This window comes from Nanorana parkeri, unplaced genomic scaffold (genome assembly GCF_000935625.1).
Source record: "Nanorana parkeri isolate BGI_ZX_2015 unplaced genomic scaffold, ASM93562v1 scaffold1387, whole genome shotgun sequence".
NCBI classification, from domain to species: Eukaryota; Metazoa; Chordata; class Amphibia; order Anura; family Dicroglossidae; genus Nanorana; species Nanorana parkeri.
This window is the reverse complement of record NW_017307655.1, coordinates 204,211-228,283: the sequence shown is the minus strand read 5'-3', so window position 1 is coordinate 228,283 and position 24,073 is coordinate 204,211. Positions and strand designations below refer to the sequence as shown.

Below are 24,073 nucleotides of genomic sequence, written 5' to 3'. Positions count from 1 at the left end.
TATATATATATTTAGCATTGATGGTGTTAACGGAACTGCTTGTTAGTGTATGCCAAGTCCTGGACAATGTAGTGAGGGTTTGGAGCAGTCATCCAGAGTCCCTTTTGGTAAGGAGCATTGATTCATTGTACTGCAGTTCTATAGGGAGAAACAATACGTTGAGCTTGCTAGTATTAGAATGAGCAATTACAGGCAGCATAGTTTTAAGTCATAGAGCACACACTGCGCTATTTCCCAAATACAACCAGTTTCTTGGACCCGGTATAAGTGTTCACTTGATAAAAGAGAGGGGCTGGGCTCCTTCTAATGATGGACAAGCTAACTGCAGCCCTCCTTTGTCCCATAGACATAGAATGCAGACATGAATGGACTGGAAGGCTTAATATTTTGATTATAACATTTTTAGGGCTGCGGAAATTAAAGATTAATTACTCGATTAATTGTTAAACATTTTGATCGATTAAAATACTTTTGATCATTAATTAAAACACTCACCTCTCCGCCGGCTTCCGGGAGTCCCGTCGGAGATCCGGTGACGTCACGGACAACGACGTCACCGGACTCCTCCTCCTGTAGTTGATCTGTATGTGCGTTATAATTCATCGAAATTAATCAATGAAATTTTTTTTAAGGAAGTGAATGGAAAAAGGGGGGAGCTCAGAGACCAACATATTCTGCTTCAGTGAGAACAGCCTGACTTGCATTAGAGTTCAATTTCTCCTATCCTCATTAAGCTTTAAAAGGTGCATATAACGACCTATCACGAATGTGCATTGTGCCTGCGTGATGCAATGCATTCTACAATGTATTGCAGTGCTTCGGTTTTTTTTAAACTTCACTAAACTTTTCAGTCCATTTAACACTATTTGTGGCAGTGTGTTGGGCTGCATTGGGCAACGTTGCCATAAGAAAGCATATTAAGTTGACACTGAATCCGTCTCCTGGCAGAATTAATGCTTTACATTTAGAATGACATTCCATTCAGAATCTCATGGAGTTGGCACATAAAAAGGTTACCTCCTGAGTTAAGAAATCGTTTCCCACTGCGCACCACGGGGTACTTGTCAGCTAATCTCTTGTCAGGCCAGACAAATGCTTCTGCGGCAAATACAACCTTGTGCTTTGTTTGATGGAACTTTTTAAGTAACTCTTCAGGGCCTCCAGAAAAGATGACGTCATAACTGGAAAAGAAAATGGTTATTTTTAACCGTGGGATTTTATCAAAATGTACAAACCGAAAAGGTAATAAATCAATGAAATGTCAATATGTTTTCTGAATACTATACAATTCTGTTCTGTCCACTTCCATGAAACCATATAAATTATAGTTGAAGGGAGGGACATGGCAAAACTGACTTGGCCATGAAATTACCAATTTGGCAAAACTCTTATTTTTGCTCACTGAGACACTTAGGTGAAATTTACTTGAAAAAAAATGTGCTCTATATTTATGGGTATATGTTGGATAGCTTAGTTTTTTTCATTTGGTTTTCTTTTTTAATTAATAATGTATTTGATCAATCTCTTAAATTGAATTTGAAAATGTAGCCCTCAAGGAACTTACAATCTAAGGTCTCTATCTCATATACATAGATACAAGAGCCAATTTAAAAAGGAGCCATTTAACCTACCAACACGTTTGAGGTGTGTGGGAGGAAACTGGAGTACCCGGAGGAAACCCAAGCAAGCACAAGGAGAACATGCAAACTCCTTGCAGATAGTGACCTGTCTGGGATTCGAACCAGGGACCTTAGTGCTGCAAGGCAGAAGCACTAACCACTATACAAATTTGCTCTTGTATTCTTTGTACTGAGGAGTATTTAAATAGAAGCCCAGGTTGATTGTTTTTCCCAACAGTTGCTATATTTATTTTAGACAATGTCAGCGTTGTAATCCTGTCAGAGAGATAGGAAGCCGATACAGATTTTCCACAGAAGCTTATACAATAACCACATGTCAATGATAAACTAAAAAATTCAAAATGCTGTGAAATGGAAAAAACAAATTCTGAAACTTGACCCTTATTGTGAAAGCATGTTGTGCACAGCTTCTCGTCATAAGATATTTCATCCATATCTGGAGGAGAGAGATATATCACTGCACTTACAGGAATGTTAGAAATGTTCATGATAAGGATCCAATGCAATCCAGTTCCGAGGAATGTGTAGAGTTTAGATAATTAGACCTTTAGTAGATACATTTTATAGCTTATATTACAGTATATGAATAATTTTAGGCCCCAGCAATCCTTTTATTTATTGTTGGGCCACATTAAAGCCCAAATCCAGACAAAATATAAGTCTTATAAGTGGGGTAATTAGCCATGTCTTTTGATCACCACTGTTTTAACCAAGTCTTACAGGCAATTATGAAAAATGTGCTCCCTGTGGTGTCAGTTACAGAAAAGTAAAAAGTGCAGAATGAGCATACCGTGTTTCCCCGAAAATAAGACACTGTCTTATTTTATTTTTTTTGCACAAAATAAGACTCTAGGTCTTTTATTTTCGGGGTAGGTCTTATATTACAGAAATCCCTGAAGATAGTGCTAGGTCTTATTTTCGGGGTAGGTCTTACTTTCGAGAAACACGGTATACGTTATTGCACAGTACTGCAATTGTGCACTGTAAATGTACAGCTTTATGCTTCTATGTAGCTTATACCATAGTACACTGATTAATCCATCATTCAGCAATTGATTGCTGGTTTTCTGAGATTAATTGTGGGCAGAGCTGTTTTTTTTTCTCTAATAAGTTGCCTATTTCCGTTGTTTTCAGAATTCAACCTGAATTCCAACCATAGGAGCAGGACAGCACAGTGACTTAGTGGTTAGAAATTCTGCCTTCCAGCACTACGGGTGCCCCATTTGTGTCCCAGTCTGGACACTTTTTGCATGTTCTCCCTTTTGGTTATGTGTTTAGATGAAGCACTGAGATCTTGAGGAATTAAGTTTTATACTTGTTTAGAAGAACATTATATCAGAAAACAGCATTATATAGCATACAGAGAGAACTTCCTATGCATATCAAAGATAAGCATGAACATGCAGACTAGCATAGACTAGCATTGCACTACAGCGCCATCTACAGATCAAAAGACATAATATATGATGTTGCATTTCCAACACTCCCCATGCTTGTGTGCATTTTCTCTGGGTACTTCAGTTTCCTCCCTCACTCCAAAGACATGCTGGAAGGTTAATTGGTTTAAATTGGCCCTGTATGGATCTGTGATAGGGCTTTAGATAATAAGCTCCATGAGGACAGGAACTGATGTAAATGTGCAGTATGTAAAAGCACTGTGTAAATTGTCGACACTATATAAATGCCTGTAATAATAATGTTACAGGCGCGAGCAATTATCTAGACTATGGACTGTATACATATTTCTGATCATAATCAGAGGATATATTTTGAATGCCCACAGCTCAATGCAGGTGGATATTTTCAGTAACAGGCTAGTTAAGTCAGATTCCGGCTGACAGAAGAGAGATAAACAGGAGATCTGGTTGCAGCAGTGAGACAGCACAGAATGAACACCAAGCAGTTATCTCACTGTCCAGCAATGCTGCTGTACCTGCCTTCAGCTGGCTGTCCTTATGTTGCAGACGCTTATTGCTCATGTAAAGAGCATTGTTCGGCTGTCTACAGACACGTGGGCTGGAAAACACATTCAATAAAGTAAGATTTATATGATTGCTTCCTCTACTTCAAAATGACTTCAACAGAGCACAATTGTTTCCCTTTTTTAGGCGTTGTTGGAAGACTTGTACTTTGGGACTGCCACAGGCTGATTACAGAGACAGTTTTGGATATGTGATGTGTGCAGATGCTGTTGACAGCATCTGCAAGTGTAGGTGATCCCCAAATACCACCTTCAATAAGAACAAAGCCTTTATGATCTCGGACACAAATATCAGCATATGTAGCTTTCAAATTAGCCATATGAATTCCATATATTTAAAATTGCATACAAGACTCTCCTAGCAAGTGTCTCTATTGTCTATTAAAATATGTAACCTAATAATTACCAAAACTTTTTGGAGTATTATGTTAAATACATAAGGCTCAATTCACAAAGCCTTACCCAGGGATAAGGATTTTTAGCTTGAAACAAGTGACTAAGTTCATTGGATGCAGTTGAAAATAACATCACTTTTTTAAATCTTTTTAACGGTCACTGGCATTTTAGCTTTGTAAATTGAGCATAGAATGTTCAACAACTTCACTTGTTATATTGGATTGTAGGCCACTTGCTGGCAAAGTATAGTGTGTGACGATGGGGGATTTGAGTCTGAATATTGCAGAATAGAATTTGTTTGTTTCCCAATCAGAGCACCTGCGGGTCTTCATTTAGAACTGACAGGTCCCTCCACATTTCACAGAAGAGATCCTCTGGCTGTGATCTTTTATTGCCCAGTCCGAGTGAAATTCAAACATATCTGTGCTAATCCTTTTATGGCTGTCGTAATTAAAAGGCATGGCACTAGGCCCTCCATATGTTATGAGTGGACAATTTATATCAACAATCAGGTCTGGAGAGGTGGTGACCTTGCATTCTCTCTAAAAGTCATAAAACCTGAGGTTGAAAATCAAGTTACATTTTATTAATTTGGAATTGGGTGGGGATAGGTAAACTAAAGGTTCATCCTCTGCCTGCTTTCCCGCCCCAACCCTGCATAGGGGCTGACTCCGGGTACACCCCCTAAGAGGGGCTTATAAAATATTCTGTGTTGGCAACTAGAGTGGCTCTTGTTTTAAACATCATCGAGGAACTTGAAGTCTGACCATCGCAGAAGAGTTCCCTTTTAATCTTTGGACATTATCTGCTGGAAGTCTGCTTGAAGAAGAGCCCTGCAGACTTCCACTTTGCTTCTTGAACTCTGAACTCTGTCAGAACTCACAATTGCTGTTGTGTATATATTTTGTCTCTTTTTATTAAATCTTTTTCTGTATATTTTCTGCACCGTTTCTTTTATTAAAGGGCGATATAAAAATTTGTTAAGCTTATCTCTACGCTCTAAATACGAACTTAAAGTATCCTTGCCTCTCTGAAGAGCGCTACTAGACATGTGCACTGCCAAAAAATTTGTTTAGTTTCGTTTCGTTTTAAATTCGGATTTGTGTTATTTCGTTTTTCGGGATTCGGGTGTAAAAGTCAATTCGGATTCAGAATTCGGATTCGGACGAAATTCGGTAGCGGTAGTTCGGACGTTTGTTTCGTTTTCTGTTCTTATTCGTTTCTTATTCGTTTCGTTCGTTCGTAGCAAAGTGACATTTGAGGGGGAAAAAATATTTTTCTCCTTCTCTAATGTCACTTTGCTCCAACGAACGAAACGAATAAGAAACGAATAAGAACAGAAAATGAAACGAACGTCCGAACTACCGCTACCGAATTTTGGAAATGGAAATTCGGATTCGTTTGCATTCGTTAGGTCTGTAATTCGGAATTCGGATACATCCGAATTTCCGAAAAGTCGTCCGAATTTCGATTCGGAACGAATCGCACATGTCTAAGCGCTACTGTATAGTGAATCCTGTCATATTCCTGTCTGAGAGGACAGCGGTATCACAGGCATTGTTTAAGTGTTTTGAATAGTCGCAGCATTTGCTGGGCACGGTTTGTATTCCGGAAAATACATGGTGGCAGTGGAAGTTTGGTGGGTAAAGGGTTAACTGGGGAGTTAACCAGCCCTGGTGACGATCGCTCTGTCTGCTGGCCTGATGTGGTGTCCTGCGAGCTGGGAAATCTCTGTGCAGGTTGAGCTGGAGAGTGCTATCGCACGTCCTTGTGATGCTCACGCTCGGTTCAGACTTGTGTATGGTCATGTGGGATTGACGTACAGCGGTTCTGGGCCAGGCGTACGTCACACAGTGATCTCCACTGAGATAAGTCATACCCCCAGGATTTTAACATAATCCCAGGCTCCCGCAGAGCCACCCCATGTCACCGTGCCAGGTGATGGAATGAATGCTCGGAATTTATGTAATCTATATGGACACAGAATTTGTATGTACTCCTTATAATCAATTGTAATATTTGTCCATACTTTTTGGTATACATTGGTTTTTAACAAAATGTTATGAAGGGGTGGTAGCTTCTGAGGAAACAGGAATTTGGATAAACTTAATGGTTGATTCTATCCGAGTTAATATATTGTCTTTTTAGTTTACTTCTTGCATAGTAAAACACTGAACAACATTGCAAGAAACATACATGTAGAATGACAAAGATATATATTGAATACACCCCCAAAAAAATTGAATATACATTTCACATTTTGTGCACACAGACCATAAAAATTGGAACCACACCACAACCCCATCAGGTGAAACCCAAAATGGGTCTAATCAAGGAAAGAATGTACTTTTTGAATAGAGGGGTATAGTATGCAAAGTACTTAGAAGTAGAAGGGGGAAATGTCACACCCCTTTAACTAAACAAAAACAATGCTAACACCTAAAATCTCATTTTTTGCACACAGATTATAAAAGATTGACCGTGAAACCACGCCACAACTCCATCCAGTGGATCCCAAAAGGAGTATAATAAATGAAATAAATAAGCAATAAGAACAGGATGTGAATGGTATGTAGGCTTAAGCGAGTAACCTGCACAGCATCTCTGCTTGGCCATCTCTGGTGTAGATAACCATGTTGACCAACTTTTTTACAATTTGTTTTGTCACCCCCTTTGTTGTATGTTCATTTCTCTAATCTGATTTATGTATTAACCTCATCTGTCCATTGTACACATGGGATTTTTTTTTCAACAATATTTCTTTTATTAAACATTTTTGTTATGTATCAAACAAGATACGGAAGACAAAACAGCCTCGATACAGGATAATGGAATACAGAACATTTCAGTTGGTACATACATATGCATCACTATGCATTGGCGTCCTAGATGCTATGTAGAGATTGGGACACAATATATAAGACCCATTGAGTTCAGTGACACCTGTATCAGACAAACAATAATAACAAGCTAAAAATTGAAAAAAAAAAATTATGCAATTCTATGAAAAATATATGGTCACCGGGAGTAGTAGGGGCTTGCAAGCCATTTACTCCATTGTCTATAGAATCGATGGAAGGTGTGGTTTTTGTATGCGAACATACGTTCGTATGAGCATTGGAGATTAGTCATTTGGATCACTTCTGAGAAGTTAGGGGGGGAGGGGGAGAGCCAGTGTCGTGAGATTAAACACTTAATGGGTGAGGATAGAGACAAGGATACCCATGCCTCTAGAGTGGCTTGAATGGAAGCATATGGTGGAGTATAAGGACGTTTTTGAGAACCTGACTGAAAATAGAAGATCCACCGCAGATTTCGCTTTTAGTAGCCACAGTTCCATGTGAGCCCAGTGCTTATCTGGAGTAGGTTTGCACCAATATTGAAGTTGATCTAACAGTGCTGCTCTATAATAGCATTTTAAGTTAGGCAATGCCATACCACCCACCATTCAATTTTTATATAGGATATGTGCCGCACATCTGGGTTTTCGACCCTGCCAGATAAAGCGGGATATAGGTTGTTGAAGGGATTTAAAGAAAGAGGAAGGTGGTATAACAGGTATTGTTCTAAAAATGTAGAGGATTTTAGGAAGGATAAACATCTTTAGAGCTGCTATCCTGCCAGACACTGAAAGGTAGTAGTGGGAAAGGCGTTGTAGTTCAGTGAGAATTTGTTGGAGGAGTGGTTTAAAGTTAAGGTCATATCATTGTTTAGCTGTCTTAGGCAGAGTGATGCCAAGGTAAGGAATCGAGTCAGGCCCCCACGAAAACGGATATTTCGCTGATAGGTGTATTTTCAGAGAATTGGGGATATGTAGGTCTAGGATTTGCGATTTTGAAATGTTTAATTTATAAAAAGAAATATTGCTAAATTCGGAAATTAACGAGCAGAGTGCTGGTAAAGACGTAGTAGGATTTGTAAACACATGGAATTTTTAACCAAGCTGCTGTATGCCTCTCTAACAAACGTAAGTAGACATGTCTTGTTACATGGGTTTGAGATACTTGTGCATAGTCTTGGGAAAACTATGGCATTCAGAGATCATTCACAGTTGATAAAAACTGACTGTACAATTTGTAAATAATAATAATAACAATAATAAAAGCAACAATCCCTACATGATGCTGAATTGGTAGTCTGTTCCTCTAATTCAAAGCAGTATTTGCCTGTGTGTTATTGCAGGGGAGTGCATATCACTGCAGGTCCCTACAATTTCCACTTATCTCCAGTGAGTGTGGGAAGATTACAACTGTCATCTCTAATATAAAACAGCCCTCGCCAACTACAAAGTATATCCTCCCAAGCCCATCACTATTTGTTAAGACAAAAATGATTACTAGCACACTAATAAGGTCAATTACAGGGGTACTTGGAGTTATGTTGAATAGTAGAACGCTACATTTAAAGCGTTCATGTTTTAGACTACTATAGATTAGGGATGAGCCGAGTGTTCGATTCGAACATTGGCAGTTCGAGCGTTCGCCGAACTTTATGGGATGTTCGCAGTTTGTTCGACAGCGGACATTCCATAAGGCAAGATGCCCTCTGAAGCTCTGATTTGTTAAAGACTTTGCCCAATCAGGGCTCAGTATTGAATTAGAGCCATGATTGGGCAAAGTCATGATGGCCTGCCTATCAGATGTTGGTAAAACTACATAATTGGGCGGAGCTAGCTGTCACAGCTAGCTCCGCCCAATTGTGTATGTTTTTCCGGCATCTGACAAAATGCATTATGCGGCGGGAGCAGACGGGACGGCGGGTTTTAAAAAAAAAATATTTCTCTTTATTTTTTATTGTTTTATTTTTTATTTCGTCGTTGTCATGGACAATGCTGGAAGCTGTGATTGACCATTGATTACATTGATTTTTTTTTTGGGGGGGGCGGGTTTAAATAAAAGGACTTGTCAAAAACACGTCTTGTTTTTTTTTCAAAATAGAGGATTTTATCAAAAGCCTGGACTTTTCAATAACCATTTTATTTAACCCTTTAGTGAAGGGGTAGGGGTACAAGTACCCCTTACTCATTCACAAGGGAGGGGGCGGCATCTGGGTGCCCCCTTAATTAAAGGGGTACCCCGATGCAAATAAGCCCCTTGCCCACAGACCTCCACAACTACCGGGTCAGGGTTGGTTACCTGGTGTGGGAGGGAGGGGGCGCTCGCTCGTCCCCCCCCTTTCCGGCCCTGCCAGGCCTATGCTCGGATCAAGGGGCTGGGATGGAATTTTAGGGGGAACCCCACACACTTTTTTTTTTACATGGGGTCCCTCCTTAATATTCCTACCAGATCTTGAGGGCCTGGTATGATTTTTAGGAGGAACCCTACACATTAAAAAAAAATTGGTCCCTCCTAACATTTCTACCAGTTCTAAAAGGATATTATTTGGGAGGGGGAACTGCACACTTTAAAAGAAAAAAAAAAGTATTTTTTTTTTTGCTGCAGCAGGTTCTATACATCCTATAGATCCGCCACTTCACAGGCAGGTTAAGGAGACCCCTCAGGCATAATATTTGAAGGAATTTTTCATTTTTTTTAACCCTTTAAGTGATATTAAAATCACTGTTACTGTTCCTTTAAAAACATTTTTTTTGTTGTTTTTTTATTTGACATTGATTCCTATCCCCCAGGGCAGTACCCGGACCCCCATACACCATCTATGGCCAATACCTTGCATATAAGTCCTCTTAAAAGGGGACATTCATTTTCAAACGTTCGATCCCCATTGACTTGCATTGAGTTTGAATATGAACCGAACACCGGGGTGTTCGGCTCATCACTACTATAGATCAGAATTTCTAACACAAACTTGGCTATGAGATCCAAGTATACTAATTTTTATTTATTAGAAAACAGACATTAGTAAATCAGCACATGGAAATATAAAAGCGCTTTCAGATCATCTCAGGATCCAAGATGTATGTTTATAAGTCTTTTAATCTAGACAAATAGCTGGATTTTATTTTCATGAGCTCACATTTTTAACAAAATACAGATGTTTAACAAAGTGAATTGGAGAAGCTTTCCATTTGGTGTGGAATTAATCAAAAATGCTGCCTAGTAGGCACTACTATAAATTAATATCTATTAACAAATATATGATCTCTTTAGTGATCTGTTAAATGTATCTGACTAAGCTGCCTGCTTTGTCTGACAGATTCTGTTTTCTAAGCATTGGTATCTGTATACAAAGAACATGCAATGGGCATCCCCTTCCTTTGTGCAGCTTACAGCATATTGGTCCTCATCAAATAAAAAGAAGCTAATGAAATGTTAGACATATGTTAGACATATGCCTTTTCCAGCTCTTAGCTATAAACGCCTATAATGCTTTAAGGTAACCCAAAATGATCTGTTCACTTTGTCTCTTCCAGTACTTCTAAGAATATTAGTATATTATATAGTACTTCTAAGAATACTTATTTTGACAATTAACAGAGCAAAAAAAATATGAAATTATCGCTGAAATAAACCAGGAAATGTAAAAGTACACTAACATAAAGGAAAACAATGCATGCAACCAGCAAATGGACATGTTTAAAATTAGAACTGAGAAAATAAGAGCATCCCTCTGGCATACATCAACTGAACTCAGCTTTAAGTCAGAAGTTCAAACAAAAAAAAACCAAAATCTTTTGTCCAGTTATATATTTAATAACCACTTTAATCCTACACACTAAAGGGAAACCTGTTCTTTGCCAATATAGGGTAAAAGTAAAAAGGTTTGCTGTCCAGCAACTCATCCCCGTGCTGGTATGTATCTTTCAATCGCACACCGAAGCCTTCCAAAAATGTTTATGCAAGTATGTGATCTTGTCATACCTTACACAGGGCTAAAGATCCTCTATGTGACAATGTTCCAACCTGGTGATAGGCTGCTCAGGCACATAGGAGTGTATGGTGGGAGGAAAGAGTGAGTGACAAGATTTCCTATACTCAGAAGAATGGGTTTCTATTGGAGTGGTCTGGAGAGTATAAAGAATTACTAGAAGTGGAGGGGGGAAACTATTCAGTGAGCCTGATATTTTGCATGAACCGTCATCATTTTCTAAGTTTTGGTGAACTGTTGGTTTACACCAAATAACTTTTTGTATTTGTACGGTGGGAGTAGAGATAGGAGTGACATGATTTCCTATTATCAGAAGCACTTTTTTAAAACTCAGAATGGTCTGGGTAGTGTGTGGAAGTACTAGAAGTGGAGGGGGCCAATTGTTCAGTAAGCTTGATACCACGCATGGGTAGATATCATTTTTTTTACAGGAAGTGTTGGTTTACACAGATACCAAGTACCGTACTTGGTACAAGTACAAATACTAAAACACAAAAATTCCCCAGCCTCAGCCTACAAGTACAAATACTCTTCCGGCTACTAGCCTAGAGAAAAACTGGAAAGTTAGGAGGCAGCTGTTATATTAATTTTACGGAGAGTTGGTTACTCGGCTCCTGGGATTGGTGCAATCCTGTTTTAATGTATGTATGATCTGTATGAATATATATTTATTTGATTTATTTATTTATTAAGGATGCACCAATACCATTTTTTTCCACACCAAGTACAGGTACTGATACTTGCCCATGTACTATTTTTCTTTAGTGTCATGTTTTCTAAAACAATACAGACTAATGATTTCAGGACAGTGCTGGAACGCCAGGGCCCAGTCACAGCTGCAACCCTGGTAGTTCTTGTGAAAATACCAAGTATCGGCACAGATATAGATACTGGTATCTGAACATGCCTAGTTAGACACCAAATAACTTTTTGTATGTGTAGTCTATTGTAATGTATTACATCTTTTTTTCAGAATGCAAATTAATGGAACAATAAATATTACAGAACACATACAACTCAAACTATACAGTATGTGGCAAAACCTAACTACAAGGATACCCCACAAGTGTGATATTAGCAAAAACAGTGCTGTAAAGTCCAATGACAAAGTTTGCCTCAGTTAAGGAGACCTTTTCCCCATTTTGGCATCACACCGAGAAACATAGAAATTCTTTAAATTGCTAGTGCAGATCTGTGAAAAGAAACAGCCAGGTTCCAGCAGACAGAGATTGGTGTGACAGTTCTATTTGTGATTTAAAAAATGCTGTATGTTGTTGTATATTGAATATCAATTTAAATGTTTTAGTTTTTTATAATATATTTAACCTCTTGCCGTCCGCCCGTTGTAAAAAAACAGACGGACGGCACTGCAGCATTGGCGCGTTACCGGGTGTTTCACATATAGGCGATCAGCGGCTCCATAGCCCTCATCTTAGCCCTCCATATGCACGCGCACGCAATTTTAAGGCTTGACATTTTTGGTGTCTTTTATATTTTACCAAAAAATTTGGTAATAATAAATGGTTTTATCATTTATTATAGGGAAAACTGTTTTTTTTTTATTTCGGTAATTTTTCCTTAATATAGTAAAAAAATAAAAACCCCAGTGGTGAATAAATACCACCAAAAGAAAGCTCTATCTGTCCCCAAAAAAGGGTATAAAATTCATTTCAGTACAGCGCTGCATGACGGAATAAATGTCAATCAAAGTAGCGCAGCGCTGAATACTGAAAAATGGCCTGGATGGGAAGGGGGTTTAACACCGCGGATGTCAACTGGTTAAGATCAAAAGTATACTTTTGGGTTGCGAGATTGGAAATCATCAGTATTTCACATTGGTTTACAAAAAAAGAATCACACATGTTGAATAGATTTAAAAAATGTCAGCGGTTATCCTCTAAGGTGTAAAGAAATCTCTAAACTAAAATAGTTTTACCAATATCTTTATCTTTCTAAATGTAACTATATGCCTTTGTTGTGAAAATTTAAAGAAATTAGCAAAAAAATTTGAGACTTAGATGTTTGCATTATCATAGGACAGCACTACTACTGTACTACTCTGTGATTAGAAGGTCACCTTTTTGCAATTAGATTTTGGCTTCCCTTTTCAAGACTGCACTCTCTGGGAATTCACATAAAATCCCTGTACAAGTTTTCTCCGCTTTATTCCAAAAAACTAAAACATGTTGTTAAGTCAGTAGGTAATAAAACTACTGAACATGTTTTAACAACTGTAGTAAACATGTTATTTGGAGAATAGAAACCCATGTCATTGATTTGTTTTTCTAAATTATAGTGGGCAACCTCAGTAACTCTAGCATGGAGATATCTCCACTGCAGAGATATAAAGAACATTCTCCTCTCGGATAAAAAAAAACATCCTCCAGGAAATAAACATTTTGAAAAATCTGAAAAAGTTACCTGTCTGTGAAAAGGACTATAAGGTCCTCCTGGTCATTTAAGCTTTCCAATGCCTCCTTCAACAGGCGTACTTTCTGACCTCCTCCTATTGAATTTGATATATCTCCTCCTTTCCATTCTTGTCCTGTGCCTAGAGCCTAGGAAAAAGATCAGAAACACATTTATAAGTTAATATAGCTTTTGAAGTATAGAATCATAACTTGATTACAGGCCAGGCCACAAATAAAAACACATTTTGGGTTATTTAGTACTTAAATGATACATCAGAGACATAAGAATAAAAATGAAGGCTTAAGCCAATGACTAATGTGTTTCCAAGTAAATGTTCTCTGATAAAGACGATTCCAAAAGCACAATTCACATATACAGTAACTTCCAGGTGGTTTTTCATTCTGGTACATTTTGTGCTTCCTGGAAGGGAGACCTTTATTAACCTCTCTATTTTCTTCCATTATGTGAACAATTAGACACAATTATTGAAAAAAAAATTGAAAATGTAGGGGTTAATTTTATAAATGTTCCTCCCAGTGTATTGCTGCATATAAATCTGACCATCAGAGCCATATGAGCTTAACGGGAATACTATTCCAAAACCATGAACATTCATTTGTAGTTGCCCCCTTCCTTTTTCAGCTCCCCATGCAGGGTGAGGCTCAGAGTGCAATATGTTACAGTGATAGCAGACTAATTGCACACATGATGGGGCTTAAAGTGCATGTGCAATGCAGTTCAATAGACCACAACTAATTTATACTAATACAAAAATGTGGGGTGAGTGGATTAAAGCAGAAGTCTTTTTGTTTTTAAATAAAAAAAATTGAGATATACAGTCCATTAAAAGCATGTGCCATTTTAGATTATAAAATGTGTTACCCGACAAACTATTCTCAGAATAAAAAATCTAGATGCTTCACTATATCTCAAAAATCATCTGTAGATAAAACTTACCATCGTGACTTTACCATTACTTGGTACCCTAACTAATAACACAAATGTAGCTTATTTGTGTATCACTCGGCTGTAGGTCCTCATGTCATCTCTGTATCCATACTGGCAGTGTCCTTCATTCTGGAGGGTGGCTACTTTTGTTCTCCATAGTCCCTGTGTGTGTTGTAAAGTAGAATCCACTCCAAGCCTGCTCCCATGATGGACTACAATCTCATGTTTAGTTACTGTAGATAATTTGTATTGAAGTTATAGTCTGACAGAGCGAGTATTTTTTAAGCCCACAATGGGAATTGTGACAGCCTCCAAGTTGAAATTAGGGTCTACATAAAAGTACCCTGAGTTTAGTGGCACCTAAGGCAATCTTTAAAAAAAATTATTTGACATGACCACAGGTACCTGAAGGTGCCTCATAATGCTTCACAGTGACAAATGTTCAAAGTTTTTGCCCACCACAGGTAGACTTAATTTAAAACATACTGTAGATGCATGTTTTTAATAGCTTATGGCATCTCCAGCTTCATTCTTGAACCACATGTTCCCTTTCAACTCCATTTTCCTAGATTTTCCTAAATGTTTACACGCATATAACTTGGTTCAACCAAGGTTTGTCAAGTTCTGAGTGATAAACAAAAAATGTTATCATGAATATATCAAGAATATATCAAGAATGCACAAAGCTGATTTGTAGAAAGCAACATGCAGCAATCCCTAGTACCAGGTCAGTAAACATCACCGATATGACTCAAGTGTACCATAAAGCTTTTCAAGGCTTTCTAACTTGACCATAGTCAAATCCAAGGATCAAGCAAGTAAAAACAATTACTTTTGAGGGCAAAGAATGCCTACTGTATCTTATTAAATTATCCTACCGACCACACTTTCTGCCCTGACTATATAAAAAGAAAAATTCTGGGAAACCAGCAAGTCTTTCTACATTGGTAAGAAAACAATAGATATGGAAAACTGTTTCATATTAGGCAAGGGCTGGCTTTATAAGTACTTTCCTCTACAATGGCAGGAAATTCATATGTTTTACAAAATTATTAAGAGATCTGTGGGAAATGCAGATGTAATATTGTGCAATGCCTGAGATTCCTGTATAAAACTCACATTCATACATAAGTAAATTCTAGAGAAATGACATACCTTCACAATGTAGTTAAAGTGCTTAGCAGATTGCATGAATCGAAGGAAGCCATCTGTTTCTTGAGTTGCAACAGTTAAAACCAACAGCTTGTCTAAAAAATAAAAAAAAACACAAATATTAACATTTCAAAATATTATTTGAATGAAGGTAAAATATACCATAACACTACAAATAACTTACTTCTGTATGCATACATATACAAGAGAAATTTCCATAATCTTAGATGTATGATATTTAGAGCTACTGAAGACACATAGGGGCTGATGTATAAAGGGTTCAGCCAGCGTATGAGTGGGCAAGCATCGTTCACACTGCATTACTGCTGCTGCTAGATGGGGCCACAGAGCATAAGAAATCCTATGCTCCTCAGCTCCATATAGTTGCAGCTATGCCGTGTGACCGGTGTTCGCCCAGCTATACCCTGGGCAAACCCTTAATACATCAGTCCCATACTGTATTTTACAGGAGACAAAACGATTTCTGATATCTTCATATTCAAATGTATTATATATGCAATCAAATATTCCTAATTAATTAGAAAATGTTTTTTCTAAATTCCTTAAGTTGTATTTTTACCTTTGAGATTATGAACTTAAACTCAAGATTGTGCTTGGTAGCTCTTATTTCCACATTACACTCACTGGCGCTGATCACCTTTATTGTTTATTTTTAGTTAAACTCAAGATGGTTTATCAATACATCAAGTTACTCTGCTGTGCTTGTGGGCAGGGATAAAAAGGACCTACTTTATGATTAGTTAAAATAAACAAGCACATTGAGACTGGTTTAGTGTAAAATGTGTTATGAACACTCCATGTTTGTTTTAGATTGGGAACTGCTGCAGTGCTTCTACTGAAGATTACAGAGCAGTTCCCAACTTGTGACTGCAAGCACTAATCCAAACATTTGGAGGGTGAGATGCGATTGAACAATTCCTGGAAGAGCACTGTGTCTAGAAAAGTTTTCCTTGTCTGTTATAGGACCAAAAACTTAATGGAAGGAAAGCAGAAAAGCAAAAATAGTTATTCATTTAACATATGTATTCCTTATGTTTGTGCTATGTCTCAAGTTCTCATTTCACATTGCTTACAGATAAATTAGACCAACTTAGGAGTACTATTATCAAAAGTTATAAGACACATATTAATGTATTAAAATAAAGCTAAATACATGACAAGAAGTGTGCTAGTGTGATTGTTAAACAAAATAAAAGGCCTGATTCATTACAACTTCAATTACTTTTTCCGTCGGATCGTTTTCAAGCATATGCAACTGAGTTACTAAATATTTTTTGCAATAAGAGCTACCTTTTTCAAACTTCAAAACATCTTGGTATATTTTTGCTGCAGTGGGTATATAATGTCTTATACTTGTAGCTTTTTGCTGCTTGATTAATGCTTACCTAATGACAAATTGATGTCACCCTGAAGTGAAGAAAAAACATTTCTTTCTAAACATGACTATTGGCCAGTGAGGCGACTTATTACAGTCATGAAATATTACAAATACTTAGGAGGAAAGAGTGGGTGCAGCCAGGCTCTTGACCAGGAAATCTAGAACATATTTGGGCATTCTAGGTCCTGCATTGGAAAACTGGCCTGGCATGTAGGCACCTGGATGCACAACAGGGTCATATATGTAGTTTTCCTTTATTTCAGGGTCTTTTTAAAATAGGGTGTATCTGGAAGGAAATATTTCACTGCTGGTCCATGGAGGGGCTTATTTAGGACACAGTAAGAACATTAGTCACTGATGAAAATTGATTGGTAAGATGCCTATGGAGCTGTTCTAAATAGAAACCTTTCCTATATTCTGAACAGCTCCCGATGTTAGGAGATGTCCACAGCTGGCAAAACCATTCTTCCAGCATCTAAAGTAAAGTAAGCAATGCAGTTGTACAGAGCAGCTTTAGTTGTGCCTCTCCCTGGTACTGACAAGGCAGTGGATAGGAAAAACATTTGACCCCATGTATATCCCAGTGTCAATTTGAAATTGCAAAAAATTAGATAATGAAAACATTGAGACTGGGGTTCATAACCAGGTGACCTTTGCCATGAGGTGCTTATGAGAGAATTGATATTATGCACAGAAAGTTTGCTTTCTGAAAACTATTAAAGCTTAATAATTTAACATTTAAAATGAAAATTCTTCTCATCACAGGTTCCCTTTAAATACAATAAATATTCATATTGCCCTTACTGCTAGTTTGCATCAAGGTTTAGTAGAGTAAAGTGCAGAATGGACACTGTTTCAATCACCCTCTGATTCCTGCATTTTAATTTAGTAATATTTTGTTCCTGATGAAACTTTTTCCTGTTATGCAAATACCAAACTTAAAAAAAAATGCTTTGGCAAGCCCCTTACCTTCTGCTTCATGCCACTGCCTGATACATTTCATGGGTGAACTCACTAAGCAAAAGCACAGTGCAGGAGCCAGCACCTGAGTATTAGTGCTATAAACATTAGCTTTCACTTTATTACACTAAGGAGTCCATTTAAAACAGCACTGTGATCTTAACAAGGCCATAACACTGCTTTTCAAAAAATAAAAGCATGCCATAATTATAAAGTACAGCCATGGGATTTACAAATGTGCTTGGGGTTTCTATAATAAAATGAGAAAACCAAAACAAATGCGGGGATGAGAGCCTGGTCATACAACCTGTCCACTGTCATTTGACTAACCTATACCAAAACCATGGAGATCTTTGTTGAGTAAAGCAAAAATATCTCAATGATGCCTGCATTGTATGAATGGGCCACAAAATGGAATAACTTAGCAGTGTGTAGCAGAGAGTATACAGCAATATAGCATATAATGATATCCACTCTCTGCAATAAATTACTCACTAAATATAACTAAAAATACACAATTCCTTTGTACTAAAGTCTTACTTGCACAGTACTGTGTTGCTAGCAGGTAAAAAAAGAACTAGAAAAAAAAAGTAAAAAGGCCCATAGAAACAAAAGGTTTGCATTTTCTAATCAAAACTTTATGCAATTTGTTTTCTATGGCCAGTATAACAAACACACACACACACACACACACACACACACACAAATAATCACACACAACTAGCTACACTTTATCACTGGGGATAATAAATATTATTCTAAATGACACAATCCCAGGCATTTCTTTTCCTTCAAGATATATTAAGCTGGGTGTTCCACTGGACAGCCAGGTCAGTGCTTTCCATGTGAGAGCAGCAACACTTCCCTGCTACGTGCTACAGTAGAGGGTATTTTACCCCATAGCAAAAAACAGCAGGCTCATAACTGTATATTCAGCCGGGCTACATTACTGCTGAATAACAAGGGTAACATTGGGCTCTTTTTGTTGAAATGTGAACAGTAGAAAGATCAATTAGGTACTATTTGAGTAAAGAGGAAACAGGTATTTATTTTACTTTGGGTAGAGACTGCTCGGAATTCATAGTATTGAAAACAAATATTTCAGCTAGTTTTAATTAAAAGTGTGATCAGGTCGCCAGTCTTTTCACCTGGTTCTTAACATTATAAAAATAAACATTTCGATCAACAAATATTCTAGCACTAGGCTTTTCAAAGTTGATGAACTATATAAAATGCAAAAGGTTATAACTGATTTTTTTTTTTTAGAAAAGGGAAAAGTAAAAAAATGATTTTTGCCTTGTATGCCCTTTCCAAAACTTACTGCAAAAAAATTGATTTGGCAACATTTTCTTAATTATCCTATCCTTATACTGTATCTTTATATAAAAATAGACAGGTGCAAAAAAGAGGGTAAAAGATATATACTAGGGATGCACCGATTTATCGGCTGCCGAAACATATATCGGCCGAAAATTGCACTTTTGGCTAAATGCCGAAAGTGCCATTTTGCTGACGATACATCGGCGCATCCCTGCTTTCTTTCCTCCCCGCTGGGCGCTGCTCCGTGTACCAGCGGGGAATAGAGAAAGGGACAGCCGGCCGAGCGCTGTGGGAGGAGAGCGCTGTGAGAGGCTGGCGTCTCTCCTCCCACACCGCTCAACCGCCTATCGCAGTCCGGCAGAGCGGTGTGGGGGCGGAGACAGCCCGCGCGGTCACAGGAGGCTGAGCTCTTCTCCCTACACTGCTCGCTCAGCCTCCTGCGACAGCGTGTCAGAAGGAAAGCTAGCACAAACACTCAGCGATTAGTGATCGCTGAGTGTTTGTACATAATCGAGGAAATGGTATGGTTGCTATATCCTCAAATATGAATGAATGGGAAGTGCTCTACATCACATCACTTCCTGTTCATTCATAGTTGTAATGATAGAAAAACACACAATTTTCTCATGTTATCAATGAACAGGAACACTCAGAGGATTCCTGTTCATTGATAACAGGGGATACAGAAAAGGAGATTGAGAACACAGAGTCCTCAATCTCTATTTTAAAAGGAAATATCAGGGGTCTGTTTAGACCTAACATTTCCTAGAAGCCCCTTAAAAGTAAAAAATAAAAATATTTCATAAAAAATGATTAAAACCAGTTTATAAAAAATAAATAAAAATATTTTAAAAATGTGAAAAAATTTAAATAAAAACATTTTCGGTTTTGTCCTGACAATTTTTTTATTTCGGTTTCGTTTCAGTTTTTAATTTTCTGTTTTGGTGCACCTCTAATATATACAAATTAACAAGTATTCAATCATAACTGAGAAATTGCAGTAAGAGCAAATCAAATTAAATATTAAAACAAGGTATATATACAAATTATAAATGATCATTTAGTGTAGAGGTTTTCCCAATAACCTTGACAGAACAATGCTGCTATTATAGCCTTAAACTGTCCCTAGTCAAATGCTGCCAGTCTGCTGGTAGAAGAGTGGGAGCTGCAAACATAACAACAGCTAAAAGAAAATCCACAGCGCAAAAGGACCTCACAAAGTGTACTAAATTTATAGAATTTATTAAAATAGACAAAAAGCAAAGGGTGACAAATAGGAACTCCTTCCTGAAACATGTCCCTGTACAGAGTGACATCACTGGGGGAGGAACCATAGCCCCGGAGGTGAGCGAACTTGTCCTCAGGAGCCAGCACTGTGGATCTTTCACATACTGATTGCATCTGGATTTTTATAAATCACTCGCTTCTACCCACCGTGACTTGTAAGTGCACATTTACTATGTGTCTCTTCAATAAATTATATAAATTTACTACACTATGTGTACTTTTTACCTTTTCTCTTTTTTTCTTCTTTTCTCAAAAAAAATTTAAAAATTTAAAAAAAGGAGTAATATTTCAGAGACAACTGCCTCCTTTGTAAGCAGAAAACGTAGAGCTACAAATTAAGAGGTAACCATACAAGCCAAAAAGAGTAAAGAATACACACCTTACAAAACAATTAAGACAGGGAACCCAGCAAGTTCAAGACTAGGTTGGACTTGATGGACATGTGTCTTTATTCAACCTCAAATACTATGTAACTATGTAACATGAGGGGTAGTAAGGTCCAGTTCACACAGGAGTGGGTTTCTATTTGAAAAGGTCTTCCTCTGGGACTGTGTTTTTCTTCACAAATCTTAAATTTAGTTTATAGGGGATATTGGCCCTCTCTATATTTTACTAGTTTTTAACAAAATTATTTTGCACAGGGGTTATTTTTCTTATATTTTTGTGATACGGCAATATTAAAGCTTGCATTTTTTAAATTTATTTGAGCGGTTATTGAAATAAATTTCTTTTTTTTTTGCTGCATCTTTTTGTATTTTCACCTCCATTCCATCCAGAAATACAGCTCGTCTCTGGGCGCTGGTTCTGATGTTCATTCTAAGGGTGGCTCCTTTCTAGGGTCCCGGGGAACCACCCGTGTGTGCATGCTCCCAGCTTGTGCTATGGACGAGTCTTCCTGAGTTCCATAGAAGGAAACAGCACTGGCAAGAAGCCACTTCTTTCCCTTCTCCTCCCTGTACGAGACTTGCAGAATTTGGAGCCTGCGCAGTGCATGTGAAGCACTTATGGCATGCACTCCACTTACTGGAAGTTTGGAGAAACACAGTGCTGTGGACCTGTGGCTGGTAGCAGTAAATATCAGAATATGTTGTGTTTAGCACACACCTAGAGAAAAAAAAAATGTACTCTGCCATGTTTAATTACCTGGAATGCTTTAAGCTAAAAAAAAGTTGAGTGTTTAATACTACTTTCAGCAAACTTTTTGTACCCTTTTGTAATATTAATTGTGAGTGGTACCTCCATACATACCAGCTTTTTATACTCTGTGTCCCTGTTGGAGACATTCCCTCACCTCCTGCTGGGGTAAAACTCCCAAAGATCATACAGCAATTAGGATGTGGGAGAGGTTCAAAATGAAAGACAAGAATTGCTTGGAGTTACACTTCAAGACCACAGCTGGTTGGAGGTAGGTAAAAAAAAAAGTTTAACCTGAAACAATATTCATCTTGTTTTCATTGTGTAGTAGGAAAAATTTAATTACTTGTATATTTAGCAGGTAAATATAGTAAGCAAATTATCTAGGTTACCCCAAAATTATTTTAAATTAAGGAACATCTGCTAAAATGCACTATACAGAAACCCACATTGATTAAGTCTACTTGTCTCTACCGTAAAAGCCTATATTTTAGAGTAATTACAGTTCCATCATGTAAACATTGTTTATTACACCTCATCTAAAAAAGGACTATAATTAAAACACAACTATGTTCAAAAGATATTTATAACTCCTACAAACGATAAGTAGTTGGACACTCGTTCTTTAAAGTTATAGATAGAGCCACTGTGCCACATACCAAGGTTATACAAAAATTCAGATCTAAAAACTGATCTTTCATGTTGTATTCCTATTTGCCTGTACAGCTTAATTTAATCAAACATCACAGGAAAAAAAACTCAGCTTTTCTCTCCAAACAAAGTGGAATCTTCTGACACCAGTTCTCCCAATTTTATTGGATAAGGCTGATGGTATACAGACAGAGAGGGGAATTTATCAAAACTGGAGCAGACAGAATCTCGAGCAGTTGTCCATGGCAACCAATAAGCATATTTCTTTACTTTGTTTAGTTAAGCTTTGAAAATGAAAGATAGAAGCTGATTGGTTTCCATGGGCAACTGTTCCAGATTCTGTCTGCTCCAGTTTTGATAAATTCCCCTAGAGAATTTTCACTGGCTAGGAGTAGATGAAGAACAGGAAAAAGAAAAAAGCACTACCATTGCTGAAAAGATTTGCAGCACTTCTAAACAAGCACAGAGCATGTCTGAAGATCACCCCATTAGAGTCAGTGGGGAACAGTTACATCCTCCCAGCTTAGCCGGGACAATTATGGAACAGGCATACCTGGGACTTTATAGAAGAAAATGTCTTATAAAATTGTACAGAATCAACTGAGCACATGGGAAGATGTCACATTTTCTTTCCTAGTCCACATTTAGCAACACTGAGGTCTGATGAAGTCTGATACATTGGGGATGATTTACTAGAAAAGTAGAGTGAATTTTAACTTAGCTTAGTGATTGTGATGAAGATTCACCTTGCAAAAAATACCAATCATGTGCAAGGAAAATAAAAAAAAAAAAGATTTTTTTCTTGCACATACTTGGACGATTGCAGTCAACAGAGACCTTAATTTCATTCAAACAGCTACGGAAAAATTCACTTCACTAAGAGAACAGCCTATACTCCGGTAAAGTGACACTAAACTCAAGACTTAAAAATGCACCTTAAATCTTTGTGTATCACTCATCTGTAGATCCTCAAAATCATCTCTGAATTCATGATGACACTGTCCTTCTAGGGGGTGGCTATTTTTGTTCACCATGGTCTCTGTGTGTGTTGTAAACTACCCACTGCTCCAAGCTCACTCCCTTGATGGATAACAATCTCAATACAAATTAGTAAACTAAAATGTGTAGTCCATCACGGGATCGAGCTTGGAGCGGTGGCTACTTTACAACACACAGGGACCATGGGGAACAAAAGTTGCCAGGCTCCAGAAGGAAGGACAGTGTCAGCACCAATTCAGAGAGGATATGAGGATCTACCACTGAGTGATAAACAAATAAGCTAAACAAGGTTCTTGAATCCATTCTTACAAGAGAACTATGAGGTAAACTTTTTTTTCCCACAGCTCTCTTTAGAGTCAGAGGAGGACATATATTAATGTCCTCCCATGACCCAAAACTCAGTATATCGCAGGCTATATGCTGAGAGTGCTGCAGCTGGCACAGATCCCGACAATACTGTCGAGATCCATCAGCCCGCTGCACGATTATCTAGAGGCACAGCCTGATAAAATGTAATTGCTAGGCTTTGCTTTCCCCTGCATTTATGTATTTAATAATTCATTCCATAATGTAAACTTTTAAATAAATAAATAGAAAAACGTATCAATCTGGTCATTGCCATGTATATGAAGAAGTATAACAAGACCTGGGATTGTTTTCATTTACGAGAATACGATATAATCTAACTAGGGCACTGAAATGTACTTAGTGAATCTGAGCCACGAATACTAAAATAAAGATTAAATCATGGCAGCTCAAGGGGCCAGTACTGCTCAGTTGACTTTATTTTTGATATTTTTAGAGGTCAGTGGAAACAGTTTAATAGATGAACATCTTGAAGCAAATGGAGTTGCCAAACTCATGAAAGTAAAAGTCAAAGTTAAAAAAAAAAAGGCAAAACACTTGACATGACTTTTGAACTAGCACTGGAGCAGGTGAATCTAAAACGGTTACAGCACCACAGCTATT

The 24,073-nt window shown here is 37.7% G+C and overlaps 1 protein-coding gene across 1 annotated transcript in view; it reads right to left on the bottom strand.

Moving 5' to 3' along the window:
• PLOD2 (procollagen-lysine,2-oxoglutarate 5-dioxygenase 2) overlaps positions 1-24,073 on the bottom strand; it is a 125,062-nt gene that overhangs the window by 58,714 nt on the left and 42,275 nt on the right. The window contains exons 2-4 of the mRNA XM_018569742.1: positions 15,358-15,449; positions 13,264-13,400; positions 1,018-1,181 (exon numbers count right to left, since the gene is read on the bottom strand). Of these exons, the coding sequence (XP_018425244.1) occupies positions 1,018-1,181; positions 13,264-13,400; positions 15,358-15,449 (393 nt within the window). The remainder of the gene's footprint in view (positions 1-1,017; positions 1,182-13,263; positions 13,401-15,357; positions 15,450-24,073) is intronic.